The sequence below is a fragment of the Psammomys obesus genome, unplaced genomic scaffold (genome assembly GCF_907164565.1).
Source record: "Psammomys obesus unplaced genomic scaffold, mPsaObe1.curated_primary_1811, whole genome shotgun sequence".
In the NCBI taxonomy this organism is placed as follows: domain Eukaryota; kingdom Metazoa; phylum Chordata; class Mammalia; order Rodentia; family Muridae; genus Psammomys; species Psammomys obesus.
The window spans coordinates 14,019,409-14,035,589 of NW_026585626.1; the positions used below are offsets into that span (position 1 = coordinate 14,019,409).

Genomic DNA, 16,181 nt, shown 5'->3' on the forward strand with positions numbered 1-16,181 from the left:
GTGGTTTAAATGAGAGTGAACCCCATGGGCTCACACATCTGAATACTTGGTTCCCAGTTAATAGAACTGTTATGGGAAGTATTAGTGTATGTGGCCCTGTTGAGGAAGTGTGTCACTGGGAGTAGGCTTTGAGGTTTCCAAAGTCCATACCAGGCCCAGTATGTTGCTGTCTCCAACTTGTGCATCAGATATAAGCTTCAGTGACATGCCTGCCTGTCTGCCACCATGCTTTCCACCATGACAGTCACAGACTCACCTTTCAAAACTGTCAGCAAACCACCAGTTTAATGCTTCCTTTTATAATTTTTCTTGGTCATGGTGTCGTTTCATAGTGCTAGAAAAGTGACTATGACAACCAGTCATGTCATGATCTTGCCACCATCTTCCCTACCACTACATAATGTAATCCCTCAAACCATGAGCTAAATTAAAACTTCTTCCTTTGGTTGGTTTAGGTGGGTATTTGGTCATACCAATGAGAAAAGTAGAAAATACAGACACTGGTACTGAGAAGTGGTGGTATTTCTTTGACCACCTAGGTAATGGGCAATTGGTGTGTTCGAGTTTGGACCTGTGACTAGAGAAGCACTAGACTGATATGGAGAGAATATTAAGGCAGGACTGCACTATTTTAGAATGATGTCAGATGTGTAGACAGTAGAATCCTGTATAAAGAGGTTTCAAAGGAGAATGAAGATTTTTCTTGGGCCATTCATGATACATTCTGAAAAAAAATTGAGTGCTTTCTGTTCATGTACTGATATTTTACATTGTTTTTTATTTTTATTATTTTAATTTTTTATATTAATTCAGTTTATTTACATTGTATCCCAGCTATAACCCCTTCCCTCATTCCCTCCCTGTCCCACCGTCCCTCCTTAATGTCCTCCCATGCCCGGCTCCATGTCCACTGATAGAGGAGATCCTCCTCCCCTTCCCTCTGACCCTAGCCTATCAGGCCTCATCAGGACTGGCTGCATTGTCTTCCTCTGTGGTCTGGTGAGGCTGCATTCCCTCAAGGGAAGGTAATCAAGGGGCCAGCCACTGAGGTTCATGTCAGAGGCAGTCCCTGTTCCCTTTACTAGGACACCCACTTGGACACTGAGCTACTATGGGCTACATCTGTGCAAGGGTTCTAGGTTATCTCCATGCATGGTCCATGGTTAGAGTATCAGTCTCAGAAAAGACCCCTGGGCCCAGATTTTGAGGTTCTGTTGCTCTCCTTGTGGAGCTCCTGTCCACTTCAGGTCTTTCTCTCTCCCCTTTCTGCATAAGTTTCCCTGCACTCTGCCCAAAGTTTGGCTATGAGCCTCAGCATCTACTTTGATACACTGCTGGGTAGAGTCTTTTAGAGGCCCTGTAGTAAGCTTCTATCCTCTCTTCTTTTTTTCTCCCTTTTCCAATTTCTGTCCTGTTTGCCTTTCTGAGTGAGGATTGTTTATATTGCCGGGGTCCTCGTTCTTGCTTCGTCTTTTTAGGAGTACAGATTTTAGTTTTTTAATCCTATATTATATCTCTAAGATCCACTTATAAGTGAGTATATAACGTGTGTGTCATTCTGCTTCTGGAATACCTCACTCAGGATGATCTTTTGTAGATCCCACCATTTGTCTTCAAATTTCATGATTTCCTTGTTTTTAATTGCTGAGTAGTATTCCACTGTGTAAATGTATCACAATTTCTGTATCCATTTCTCAGTTGAGAGACATCTATGTTCTTTCCAGATCATTGCTATTATGAATAAAACTGCTACAAACATGGTTGAACAAATGTCCTTGTTGTGTATTTAAGCATGTTTTGAATATATGCCTAGGTACTTTATGTTATTACTGGCTATTCTGAATGTTGTTTCTGAAATTTCCTTCTCAGCACTTTTGTCTTTCATATGCAGGAGGGCTACTGATCTTTTTTTTTTAGTTAATTTTGTATCCAGCCACTTTGCTGAAGATGTTTATCAGCTGAAGAAGTTCTCTGGTACAATTTTTGGGGTCACTCATGTATACTATCATATCATCTGCAAATAGTGATGCTTTTTCTCCTTTCCAATTTATATCTTCTTGATCTCCTTTAGTTGTCTTATTGCTCTAGCTAGGACTTCAAGTACTATGTTGAAGAAATACGGAGAGAGTGGGCCACTTTTTCTTGTCCCTGATTTCAATGGGATTTATTTAAGTCTCTCTCCATTTAGTCTGATGTTGGTTGTCTTGCTGTATATTGTTCTTACTATGTTTAGATATGTGCCTTGTATCCCTGATCTATCCAAGACTTTAAATATGAATGAAGAGTCAAATACTCTTTACCGTCTAAGAAGATCATGTGGTTTTTCTCATTCAGTTTGTTTATATTATATGGTAGATTACATTGATGGATTTCCATATATTGAACCACCTCTGGATGCCTGACATGAAGTCTACTTGGTCATGGTGGATGATCTTTTATATGTGCTTGGATTGGTTTGGCAAATATTTTATTGAGTATTTTTTCATCAATGTTCATAAGAGAGATAGGTCTAAAGTTCTCTTTTTTTATTGGGTCTTTGTGTGGATTAGGTATCAAGGTGACTGTGGCTTCATAGAATGGGTTTGGTAATGTTCTTTCTGTTTCTATTTTGTGGAATGGTTTGAAGAATATTGGAGTTAACCCTTCTTTGAAGGTCTGGTAGAACTCCGCGCTGAAATCATCTGGAAGGGAGAGGTTTTGTTTTGTTTTGTTTTGTTTTTTTCATCACAAATAGGACTTTTTATTTGTCACTATTAAAAATCTGGCTTTTAAACAGATTCTTGAACTGGTGGTTCGTATCCATCAGCTCGTTCAACTTTAGCACCCATCTCATCACCAGTCGCTTTTCCAGAACTGCCACCTTCTCCATGGAGCTCCATCAGTTTTCCCAATTCAAACTTGGGCTTCTTCAGCATTTTTACTTTCCTCACGAAGACATCATGAAGAGGATAAATGGACTGGCAAGCCTTTTCTATGTCTTTCCCAATGCTGTCTGGAATTAACTTATTAACCACTTCTTTCAGATCATTTGTCTGCACTTCTCAGGTCATGATTTCCATCATCTTCTTCCGGATCTGGCAGACCTGCTGGTGCTGCGCATAGGATGTCTTGCGTATTTGGTTGTTGCGTTTTTTAGTGAAACCAACACAAAAAAGACAGAGCAAGTAACCATCAGTCGTCTTGACATGAACATGCGCTTCAATCATGGTCTGCCACTTTTTGACATGGAACACATCTTGTCCCGGGTAAGATCCATGCCGTGGAAGTTGGTCAGACAGTTTTTGCCCTGAACATCCTCAGTAATCAGCTTGAATTTTCTAAATGCGACTTCATCATTCTGGAGATCGGCAAGGCTCACTTCAAACACACGACCCTTGAGGCCATCAGAGGCGATTTTGATTCCTTGAGTCCTCGTGACTAGTGTTTTCCCAATGTTCCTAATATTGAACATAGCCGGGGCTTTCACATCGTACCAGTCTTTCTTAGAAAATGGATCGACCACTTTCTTCTTGGCTCCCTTCTTGCCGCCTTTCGTCAGGCGCTTGTTCTTGCCGACCGCCATGGTGCTGCTCAGAGAGCCAAAAGGCTGGAAGGGCGAGTTTTGATGAATGCTTCTATTTCCTTGGGAGATGTAGGGCTATTTAATCTATTTACCTGATCTTGATTTAATATTGATAAATGGAATCTATCAAAAATTGTCCATTTCATTTAGATTTTCATATTTTGTGGGGTATAGGCTTTTGTAGTAAGTCCTAATGATTGTTTGGATTTCTTCATTGTCTGTTGTTATGTCCCTCTTTTTGTTTCTAGTTTTACTGATTTGGATAGTTTTTCTCTGCCTTTTAGTTGTTTTGGCTAAGGGTTTGTCTATCTTGTTGATTTTCTCAAAGAACCAGCTCTTGCTTTCATTGATTCTTTGAATTCTTTTCTTTGTTTCTAATTCATTGATTTCAGCTCTGAGTTTGATTATTTCCAATCATCTACTGCTCTTTGGTGTATCTGCTTCTTTTTCCAAGGGCTGTTAGTTTGCTTGTACAAAGTGTCTCAAACTTTTTTTTCTGAGGCACTAGTGCTATCAACTTTCCACTTAGTACGGCTTTCATTGTGTCCCATAAGTTTGGGTAAGTTGTGCCTTCATTTTCATTGAATTTTAGGAAGTTGTAATTTTATTTTTTTTCCCCTTACCTCACACTCGTTGAGTAGAGAGGTTTTTAGTTTCCATGTGTGTGTAGGCTTTTTGTTATTTCTGTTGTTGTTGAGGTCTAGTTTTAAACCATGGTGGTCTGATAGATACAACAGATTATTTCGAACCTTTTTTATCTGTTGAGGCTTGCTTTGTGCTAACTATATGGTCAATTTTGGAGAAGGTGCCATGCAGTTCTGAGAAAAAGGTATACTCTTTTGAGTTTAGGTGAAAAGTTCTGTAAACATCTATTAAATCCATTTGATTTAGGACCTCTGTCATTATTTCCTTATTTAGTTTCTGTCTAGATGATCTGTCCCTTGGTGAGAGTGGAGTGTTGAAGTCTCCCACTATTAAGGTGTTGGGATCTATGTGTGATTTAAGCTTTAATAATGTTTCATTTACAAATGCAGGTGCTCTTGTATTTGGGGCATAGATGTTTAGGATTGTGGTGTCCTCCTGGTGGATTTTTCCTTTGAGGAGAATGAAGTGCCCCTCCTCATATTTCTTGATTGATTTTATCTGAAAGTCTGTTTCATTAGATATTAGGATGACTACTCCAGCTTGTTTTCTGGGTCCATTTGCCTAAACAGCCTCTGTCCAGACCTTTACTCTGAGGTAGTGTTTATCTTTGTTGCAGAGGTATGTGTCTTGGATGCAGCAGAATGTTGGATCCTGTTTTTGTTAGTCTGTGTCTTTTTATAGGAGAGTTGAGTCTGTTGGTGTTGATAGATATTAGTGACCAATGAATATAAGTTCCCTTTATTGTGGAGTTGGTAGTGATACCATGTTTCTGTGCTTGTTTTCTTTTAATTTTTTTGATATGAAGTTATCTGTATCCTGTATATTCTTGGGAGTAGTTGATTTCATTAGATTGGAGTTTTCTTTCTAGTATCTTCTGTAGGGCTAGTTTGCTGTTTAGATATTAATTTATACTTAGTTTTGTCATGGAATACTTTGTTTTCTCCATCTATGTTGATTGAAAGTTTTCAGGGGATAGCAGTCTGGGTTGGCATCTGTGGTCTCTTACAGTGTCCATGACATCTGCCCAGGCCCTTCTGCCTTTCGACGTTTCTGTTGAGAAGCTTGGTGGGATTCTGATAGGTGTACCACTATATGTTACTTGGTCTTTTTCCCTTGCTACTTTTAATAATTTTTTCTTTGTTCTATAGATTTAATATTTTGACTATTCTATGACATGAGGAGTGTCTTTTCTGATCTAGTCTATTTGGTGTTCTGTAGGCATGTTGTATGTTTACAGACAAACTTTAAGTTGGGAAATTTTTTCTTCTATGATTTTCTTGAAAATAATTTCTGGACCTTGGCACATGGAATCTTATTTTTCATCTATTCCTATGATTCTTAGGTTTTGTCTTTTCATGGTGTCTTTGATTTCTTGGTTGTTTTGTGTCAAAACCTTTTTCTGATTTTATGTCATTTTTGAGAGATGTATTGATTTCTTCAATTGTGTCTTCAGCCCAAGAGATTCTCTTCTCCATTTCTTGAATTCTGTTGGTGATTCTTACCTCAGTGGCTTCTGATCTCTTTGCTATGTTATCAATATCCAGGAGTTTTTCTGTGTGTGATTTCTTTATTGATTAGAAATCCATTTTCATGCTTTGACCATTTCCTTCATTTATTTGTATTTGGATTTCTGTCTGTCCATGATGGACTCTATTTTTTTGTTCATTTCCTCTATGTATGCCTCTATTTGTTTGGCTGTATTTGCCTGTATTTCTTTGAGAGCTTTGTTCGTTTCCTCATTATCTATGTCTAATAACTAGATAAACATAGATCTGAGATCATATTCTGGTGTTTCTGATTAATTAAAATATCCATTGATTTGGGGGTTTGCTGGTGAAGCCATGATGTCCTGATTTTTGTTGGATGTGTTCATCTAGCCATCTACTTGTTACTGGAGCCTGCACTGAAGACTGGGTCTGTCTGTCTCTCTAGTCTGGAGTATTCTTCAGGAAGATGAGACAGGTCCACTGTTTTGAGTGGATGTTGCTGTTTCAGCTTTAGCTAAGGGAAGAAGGTCTCAGGCACATGTGTGCAAGCTCAGGAGTGTGCATGGAAGTGTGCCTGGCAGGACCAGGTGCTAGAGCATATAGATGCCTGGAAGGGTGGAGCATAAGCACAGGTGGGGATGCTGGCTCAGTTCTTGGATGCAATGCACATGTACAATTGCCCTGAATGCCTCAATGGCACACAGGCCTGTCATACTGTCCACTAGGCATTCAGTTCTGTCTGAGTTGCTCCATCTTGGCTCCAGGAATTGTTTGCCTGGACTCCACTGGGAGACCCATAGAACAGGGGCTTCAGTGTTGAGAATGCTTTCACAAGGATCCCTATGTTGCCCACAGTCAGGGTGTGGGTGGGAGGGATCAAATGTCTGACTGCTAGCACAGAGGGACCCTGGGTCTTGGACAATACACACCCTCACTTGAAGGCACACTCACTTGCTTGCTCAGGGATTATACCACCTCATTCTCTACTCTCAGATTTGGACCTACAGGGGCAAATAGGAGTTTAAGAGATCAGTCAGTGGTGTCTGCCCATACTTGAGGCAGAGGCCTCTGCTATCTCAGTCACCAGGCAGGGAGGCCCCTGCTTGGAGCAAGGGAAAGTGCATGAGGTCGAAGGTTTGCCACTCTCAGATCACGGTTATGTCCACAGATGACATGGAGCCAAACTGTCCTGGCTAATTGGTTGTCCCCTCTTGTGCAAGATGCCTCAAAGTCTATGTTCTGCCTTCAGCTGCCCCTCCACTCACCAGTTTCAGAGGTACTTCTATGGAGTTTAGTGTTTTGTATTGTTTTGTTTTTCTGAGAGACTGGAGTTCATTTTAAGTTGTATCATGTCTCTCCATTTCTTCATATAGACATTGAAAGAGATAAACTTTCCACTTATACCTAGTTTTTAATCCATTTTGTCAGCTGGTGTTGGCCTGGCAAGGATCATGCAACTTAACAGCAAGGCAGGAGAGGAGGAGACAATGCAGCTGCACCTGGAGGCCAGCACCTCTGAAGAGGAAACGCTTACAGATTATTACAAAATACTCAGGACCCTTGGCAAAGGAAGCTTTGCTGAGGTCAAGCTGGCCTGCCACCTCCAAAGAGAGATGCAGGTTGTTGTTGAGATCCTGAAAAAAGGCATCAATGAGCCTAACAATGACAATGAAATTGACATCATTAAGGTGCTAGAGCACCCAAACATCATTAAGCTGTTCCACATCATCAATACCAGAGAACACACCTATATGGTGATGGAACATGCTGAACATGCTCACCCATGGAGACCTGGTGAGCCATATTGAGAAGGTGGGATGTCTGCAGGAGAAGCAGGCCCAGCACATCTTCACACAGGTAGTGTGTGCAGTTCACTATTGCCATAACAATGGCATTTCTCACAGGGACATCAAACTAGATAACATACTGCTGGATGGCAAAGGGAACATCAAACTGTGTGACTTTGGCCTGGCCATCAGAGTCACAGATGGACAGATGGTGTTGGGGTTCTGTGGCACTGTTGAATATTGTGCTCCAGAGCTATTCACTGACAGAGAATATGAGGCAAAGGCAGTTGACATCTGGAGCATGGGAGTGGTTTTATATGCAATTGTGACAGCCCGGTTCCCATTCAATGCCTACACCTATTCAGACATGAAGGAGGAGATGCTGAGTCCCACACTCTTCATTCCTGCCACACTTTCAGAAAACATCTCAAACCTCATTGTGCAATTGTTCACTATTGAGCCTGGACAGAGGCCAAAGATAGGTGACATTAAGCAGCACAAGTGGCTCAAAGACAGGGAAGAATTTTGGAAACTCCCATCATCCTCAGCAACACACAGTAACAACCCAACTCCCAGCATTGTGGTGGCTGTGTGGGACATGGGCTACCGTCCCAAAGATATTTGTGACTGTATTCGTGAGAAAAAAAATTCAATAACATCATGGCCACGTATCTAATCCTAAAACATGAGTCACTGAAGAACCAGACTGACCATCCTGTTAAGTCCGTGCAGGGCGGTGTTGCCATGTCCCCAGCACGTGATCTCACCTCTCTTCCTCCTGTGAGGACAATGAGTGAGCCTGCACATTCCACATTGACCTGGCTGCCTGAACACCACGTACACAATGAGAATGGGTCAAGGAACAAGGGAAGCAGGAACCTGAGCATGCCTACCACCCTGTGCTGGCAGCAGAATAGGGCCAACCCTCCCAAACTTGTCCCCAAGTGTGCTCCTGAGGTTACTCATCTTGTGAGCTGAACTTGGGAAATTAGCATCATGTGCAAAGGGGTCTCTTCAAGTTGCCCATTCTCACAAGGTAATTCTTCTGCACAGTATTTTTTCCAGGGGCCCTCCACAAAGTGAACACGTGCCAAAGAGTTCATACACTCTGAGTACACCACCTGCAAGTAAGTCCAGGGAGTCACCTCAGCATGTTACCAGCACTGCCGCCAATGGAACCCAGAGACCTTCCCTTCAGGCAACATCCAAGAACAACTTTAAAGGTGTCCCACCCAAAGGAGGAAGTACAAGCTTTCCCAGAAATCTATCCCGAGGCTGGAAGAGGGTTAAGAAGAGAATTTGGAACTGTATGAAGACATTGTGCTGCTGCCTGCCAGTCTCAAAAAGGAGCCATATTTCTCAGAAGGAAGTGGTACCACTTGAAGTTGAGGGGAACATAGTTACATACAGTCAGTTACATAGGGGACCCAAGATGGACTTCTGTGCTTCTTAATGTCTATATATTTGAATGTCCCTTGCAAACAACACACAATACTAACAGGGATGCAATTTAGAAAAATCTTATTTCCAAACGAGCAATCTCACAGCACCACCACCTCAGTAAAAACTGACATAATTACCTGAAGATGGACAGCAGAGGATGAAAAGCAGAGGTGGCAGAGACAGCAGGAATGAGTTGGATAAAGGAGGAAAGTTCAGGGAGGAAGGAAGTTTCAGTGGAGGGGCAGGAAACAAAGTACAGGTGAGGGAGGGAAGGAGCCACTGAAGAAAGAATGGCACAGTATGATAAGACCATCCAAGGGTAAGTGTATGTTTCTAAGCCCCTAAGAGTGTCCCTTCCAGATGACTTTATCTCTTTAAGTGATAAGCCTCTATGCAGGTTGAAACAAGGGATGGGACTTCTCCTTTTGTGTGAAACAGCAGAAGCAGGATCCCTGCAGGAACTCCAGATGTCAGTGCGCCCACTTAACCCAGCCTAGAGGAGTCAAGCACAGGAGGAGGTAAGCCATCTACCATCGATTTCTCCACAGGAAACATGGGTAACACCGGATACGTCCTATGACTGGTTTCCATAGCATCATTATCAATGTGGCCTTGTGCCAAAACCATTCCCAAAGCTGCCCAGGAATGAGAAGAACCTTTGGGCTCTTCATGGAAATACCTCAGCAGTACTCATTCATTGGTCTTTCCCTTCAGGGTCTGGTCCAAGGGAGATGTTTCCCCTCCCTAATACAGTGTTTCCTGCTTACCCTTATCCCTGTGTCCCACCTAACACAGGAGACACGGTCTCACTGCGGGTAGTGAATGGACCTTTATTGTGGGGAGTCTTATCATAACCATATCTATCTCTTAACAGGGATGTGCCAGCAAGCTGGAAGGAAATGGGCATCACTTTGGATGGAATGAGGGAATGTTGCTCTGCTTTGGAAGGTGGGTATTTCTTGCCTGTCCCAGAACACGGTAGACACCTGTCTTAGTCTGCAGACTTGGAACTACATTTTATTTCTGTCCCACTTTAGGGATCATGTATAGACAGAGCCTTGATAACCATAGAGTAGGGGCATTTAGCCAAGCTATCTTCTTGGGTATCCTGCTGTGAGAGTTATCTTTGCTGTTGTCATGGACAACTACCAGGCAGATTCCCTACTCTCTGCAGGGAAGAATGTCCACTCAAAAGGGGTTGAGTACCAGGCCTGGTCTGTGGGCCTCACATGGCTGAGGCATCACTGAGAACACTAACTTTACCTCCATTGTATGAGAGATGGTTCTGTGAACTGGTCCAACCGTGACACTGGTCTGCAGGTAATGAGCATGAGGATGCTGAAGCCTCCTTCCCTTGCAAGGAAAGCGGTCATTGAGCTCATGATGCAGATGAACAAAGGGGTAGTGAGAGAAAGCTTGGCTGTGGATTCAGAGGCTTCTTGGGGCAAGCCGCACCCCTCTCCCCTCTGAACCACAGTCCCCAAACTACTATAGAAGATCAGTTTCTGCCAAAGAGGGTGAACATATTAAACCTGTTTGGGATGACAGCTATTTCCACAATCCACCTGTTTAGACTGTAATGGGCTGAAGAATCATGAGCTCAAGGATGCACACAGCCTGCAAGGAAAACCAGCCTTGACCAGTGAGCTTCTTACTCCTGTGGCCATAGCTGCAATACATCAGTGGGGGACTACTAAGGCAAATTTCAGTCCTTAAGTACTTCACTGAAGCCATGACCTGTTAAAGGGCACATGTGTGCTGTGGCTAGGTCAGTGAGTCCCAGAACACACAGTCAAAGGGAATCAATGGCTCCAGACCCAGGTGATGGTCTTTATGATGGTGCATCTCAGTAAAAACAGAGGTGCAGCCCAAGATATAACTCGGGTCTGATGGGGACTTCGTGTATTTTTGCTGTTCAGTGAGAGGTGTTGCTCCTTATAGACTTTTACCTGTTGGAAAAGAAGTCATCTGAGGACCAGCCCTACACACAGCACCTCTCACTGCCTGCCTGATGGAGGAAGCATGAGGAAGGCAGTTAGTGCAGATACTTGTAGCAGGAACTTCACACACGTCATTTCAAAGCTGTCCACAGGCATCCACCTCACAGAGGACAAAGCTGAGACCTTGAGATATTCTGTACCTTTCTATCCAGTGAGCCTTTTGACCCAGCCACTGTGATCAGTGTGGGTGGGGCATTGGAGTCTCAGAGGTCACCTCCAGATTTTTTGTTGGTTACCCCGTATCTCCTAACATATAATCTTTTAGAGATGTTCTATTGTGGAAGCTTATTTTCACTGTGAATGTGAATCCTGTTTCATGTGGACTACTGTAAGTGAGATGCAGTTCAAATATCAGGATGCCTATGTTTAAACATGTTGATTGGAAACTGGTTTTTCTCATTTCCTCCCTGAGCCCAACTCCTGGAAAGTAGCTGGGCATCAATGAGGAAATCATTTCCTGCAGTCAGAGGTTCCTGAAGAAAACCTAATGGTGTCACCCTGTAGAAAGTCATTGTGTAAGACAATGGGCCTCATCCCTGCCTCAACAGTCCCTGAATTCCACCAAAAATAAGCTGCCATTATCTACCAAGGTTATTAGGCTTGGGCTTGGGGAAAGTGGAACTGTCAGCCACCTTCTTGATTGATCCATTATATTCCTTTTCTTGTAGGCCCCTGGCCACATCCTAAAGCGTATTCCCTGTTAATTCTTGGCCTGAAGACTGCACACTCAGCACTACAGTAATACAGAGGAACACCTCAGAACTTCCTGCTCTACCAGAGACTAGCATATCCTAGCCTGTGCTCTAGAGGAGGGCAGATGCTCCACACAACATCAGGAGGAGAAGTTGTCAAGGATGATGAAATGGATTCTACTCCATCATCCACCACCATCCTCACTTCTCAACAAGATCTGAGGATAACGGGAGGACCCATTGGGAAAGCCTCCCAGTAGATGTGTTACTGTCGAATCCCCACCCCATTTTCATATTGTGTGGATTCCAGCAGTTCACAAAGGTCACTTCTGTCTATCTATCCTCACTAATGATCCCAGAAACCTGCCTGAGCAGATGAAGAAAGTGTCTCAATAGAGCCTTCGCAAGTGAATTTTATCTTGCATTTCCTTTGGCTACTAGAATGGATCTCTTGAGAAGGACATGCCTTGTCCCAGACCACCACTAACATGAAGATGGAGAACAGGAAGTCATCTGGTTGGACCAGCTCACACTGAAGGATTCTACTTAAATTCTGAGCTATTTAACCTAATTTACATAAATTGGCATTTAGAACATTTGACACTTGACTGATAGAAATCCAAAGCCATATACAACAGTTGTTCCTCTTAATGTGAGAGAACTTTGCACGTCATCTATAGACTCAGACAAAACCAGTCTGACGACCAAATATCAAATGTAACAAGAGATGCAGCCTAAACCTAGAAGAGATGGCAGGGGGCAGAAGAGAGTCATCAAGACCCCGCACTTCCTCTTCCAGCACTCCACACAAAGCCACAGAGATACAGAAAGTGCTAGAGGGAAGGAACAGATTCAGGACACATAGAACCTCCCACAAAACCCAGCACCACACCCACCTAAATCACACCAAGTGATTTTGTCAAAGGCACCCAGGGAAATCAGAAAATGGTCTTTCCACAAATTGACGCAGGTCAGGTACAGAAAAGCAAACAACTGGAAAGCTACTGATAAATGAAAACCACCAATGTTACAGCTGACCATCCCCAAAGACAAGCTGCATAATATTCATGTCAATGTGACAGAAGAAAACTACATAATGATGACAGGTCAAGGGGAACAACCCCTAGCAAGTTAGTACAGAGAAGATGGACTGTGGATATGGGAGCTCTGAGGCCACCAAATGAGATAAACAGACGTTGGAATCTGGCTTGAACAGACACTTCTTTAGGGCATCTAGAGGGAGCCTGACGCTTGCCTTTTGGAGCAACAAATTCCTGTCCAAAGCCAAGATAGCAGTGCAGTGCCTAGCAGCACCAAGGGAACATCCTGGCAGACTGGCAGAGGTGCTCTCTACCACCCCTGTTCTCTCCAGGCCATGCCCTTAACCCTTCTCAATATTACTACATGAAGATATGGGATAGGAACAGAAGGGTCACTACCCAAGGCTGGGTGGCCACTTCCAGCTCTGACTGTTTGTTTTGCTTTTGACTCCCAAATTCCTCAGCACAGTAGAAGGATGAGAGTGAGCATGAGAAAGACATGGTACGTGCTGTAGCTTGTGAGTTTCCAGCTGCTGCTCCTGGAGACCAGAAAGCCTAGAGCTGCACAGGCCTCATCACTTCTCCATACACACTGCTAGTTATCAAACCATGGAAGAGACACCACCTTCCTGCTGCCCCACAAAGGCTGCAAGGCAGCAGGCTGAGCTAGACACTTCACAGCCCCAACATGGCTGTGTGTCAGGCCAGGGTGGAGACTTACAGCATATACCACATAAACCTGTAGAGATTAGGCCTTGACTCAGACTTTTATCCACTCATAGGCACACATATTCCAAAACTCCACACACAGGTCTGGATGCTTCTCTCCTCACCCTAATTCAACACGCACCAGTGAGTCAAGATTTGACACATGTCTTTCCAACTGCTCTCTCAAACACCACTGGCAGTAATAGGCCCTGCTTGAGGTCCCCTCCCTTGACCACCTGCTCAAATGCAGGTGTACTTGCTCATGTTAGTACTGGCTGAACATTTCTTCACAAAGCCCATTTACCTTCCTCTATGTCAGGCTTGCTGCTTACCAACCATACAGCTCTACATATACTGGCACCAGCTGTTTTTAGAGCAACCTGGCAACTCCACATACTGAGCCTCTACTCAGGCCCTACTGGACATGAAGGCCACCTTATTCCCACCCAGACCACCCTGCTAAGCTAAGGGCCATACTAGACAATCCCCTGCCACAGCCTTGCAGTGCATATTGGGTGGAAGCAGAGCAAATAATGTGAAGTGTCTGATGCCAAGCAGTGTCTATGGATGGGAGTTGAGGTCGAGGATAGAAGAAAGAGAAAAATTTCAGGAGAAAATGGCCTGAGAAACACCCATTGTAAGTGTCAGCGCATGTGTGGATGTGGCAGCCAGGATAGGGACGTTAAGCAGGCCGATGACTAATCCTTTATATTGGTGGAATCAAGGGTGTGTGCATCAGGGCCTGATATCAGAAGTTCAGAAGGGGCAAAAGCCAGGGATGTGTTCAGCAAATTCTGAAAACTACTGGGTGTTTTGGGTGGACGTGGAGGAGGTGGGCCATGTCTCAGAGCCTTACAGCAGGTGCAACATGTGAGTTGAAGAATGGCTGGTGCATAATATGTGTGTGGCTTTAAGTGTCCCACAGGGCCAGGTACCTAGCAGAGGATGTAGCAGCAGTAACAGAGGGAGGAGGATCAGTTTTGGCCTGATATTTAGAAATGTGAGTTTATATGTTGTGGATAGTGTGTTGGGGAGATGTTTTGCTGGGCCTGATGACTTCCATTTTATCTGCAGCATCAAGGGATCTAACTGGGCATGATGAAGAGCAGTGTATATTGTGTGGCTGTGGGGTGGGAGGCTGTTGGTTTGATGTATGGTGTGATGAGCGTGATATCTACCACATTATGTGGACTGGAGAGGGTATGTCCACTTGCATCTGATGATACCACTGTAACGTCAGGGACAGTGGGGTGGGGTGAGCAGCAGAGCCTGAACCCTACAAACTTCCATGTGATAGGCATACCCCTCCCCCTGTTAACGCCTTCCATACATTGTTGATCTAGAGTTAGGAAGATCACCCCTTACCCACATGATAGAATTCTCTAGGGATCAGGCCTGGAACAACACCTATTCAACACCTCTTCTGCTCTCCCACCACCGAGGTTAGGTAACAGACTCTGCTAGACATCACTCCAACCACAATATCAACTGAGATACAATGAAAGGCATCAGACCCTGTTGGACACTCTACTTCCTGTCAATGACACACATTTTCTGTTTGGTTCAACCACTCCTGGCATCCTCCTGCTCTGACATACAACACTAGGTATAATGCAGTGCCGGACGCCACACCCATATCACCTCACTTCATTGCCAGCTCTTGGGGCCTGCTGAACAACACACATGCCCTCGTGCACATGGGAACACAGGCTCACACACATACTCACACACGAACTCACACACACACACACACACACACACCCCTCAAATTCATTTCTTTTTCTTTAACTTTTATTAATTACACTTTATTCATTTTGTATTTCCCCATAAGCCCCTCCCTCCTCCCTCAAATTCATTTCTAAGTGTTGTACCAAGCATGTCTTCCTTCAAACCACACATGGACTGCTAGGTATCATGTCTTACTGTACAAATCCTCACACATTCCTCATATTTATCCCAAGCTATTGGATCCCGAATATCCCCCACCTAACCCCACTTCAACTACTATTTAGCAGGCTATGCAAGATACTCTCTTACAACTGAACCCAAAATACATGCCTAGTTATTGGGCCCCGCTTGACTCTCACACTACTGAAGATGCACACACACAGCTGGTTGCAGGCCCCAGTGCTACATACTACTGTGTGAGTATCAGCGCCTGCTGGATACCGCATCATATCAACAAATATAAACCTGAGGATGTCAGATATGCCCAGCATGCTATGCTAGCTGGAGGCTCTGAGGCAAACATGCCACTCTGCAGCTTCCTCACTTACACAGCTAGGTCTCAGGCTCTGGTGACACCCCCCATGCCTTACACTCTCTGAAGTGTCAGGCACTCCTGGACATCACATCCGCCACTTATCAGATTTTGAAGGACACAAATTCTTCCATAAGCTAACATAAACTTAGTAGGTATTGGGCCCAGCTGGACACCATCTTCTTCACTGCTCTCCGACATACACTGTTATTCAACAAAGCCGTTGAACACACCACCAGACCCGTGATCACACATCCATTTCTAGGTATGTGGTTCTATTTGATCTCCAACCCCTCATAAATCACTAGCTATCAGACCATGCTGGGAGCTTCTCCTCCTGCCATGCATCTCAAAATTTTAAGAGCATTGCTGGATGCCCTTCTGCTGATGACACACCTACACTGCTCAGCACCAGGTCCTGCTGGAATTCTCTCCTAATGCCACCTCATGTGCCGTGTATCAGGCTCTATTGCTAGTTACCAGGCCACACTGAACACTATGCCATTCCTAAACTGTGGTGACATCTAAATGCTGTGTATCAGGTTCACTTGAACACC

The 16,181-nt window shown here is 43.9% G+C and overlaps 1 protein-coding gene across 1 annotated transcript; it reads right to left on the reverse strand.

Annotated features, from left to right (window-relative positions):
- Nucleotides 1-2,723: 2,723 nt before the first annotated feature.
- On the reverse strand, nt 2,724-3,581 carry LOC129682536 (40S ribosomal protein S3a-like). The gene is given in 2 exon segments (XM_055614938.1): nt 2,724-3,223; nt 3,226-3,581. Coding segments are annotated over 2 exon segments (792 nt in total). The 5' UTR covers nt 3,563-3,581; the 3' UTR covers nt 2,724-2,768.
- Between the last annotated feature and the right edge of the window lie 12,600 nt (nt 3,582-16,181).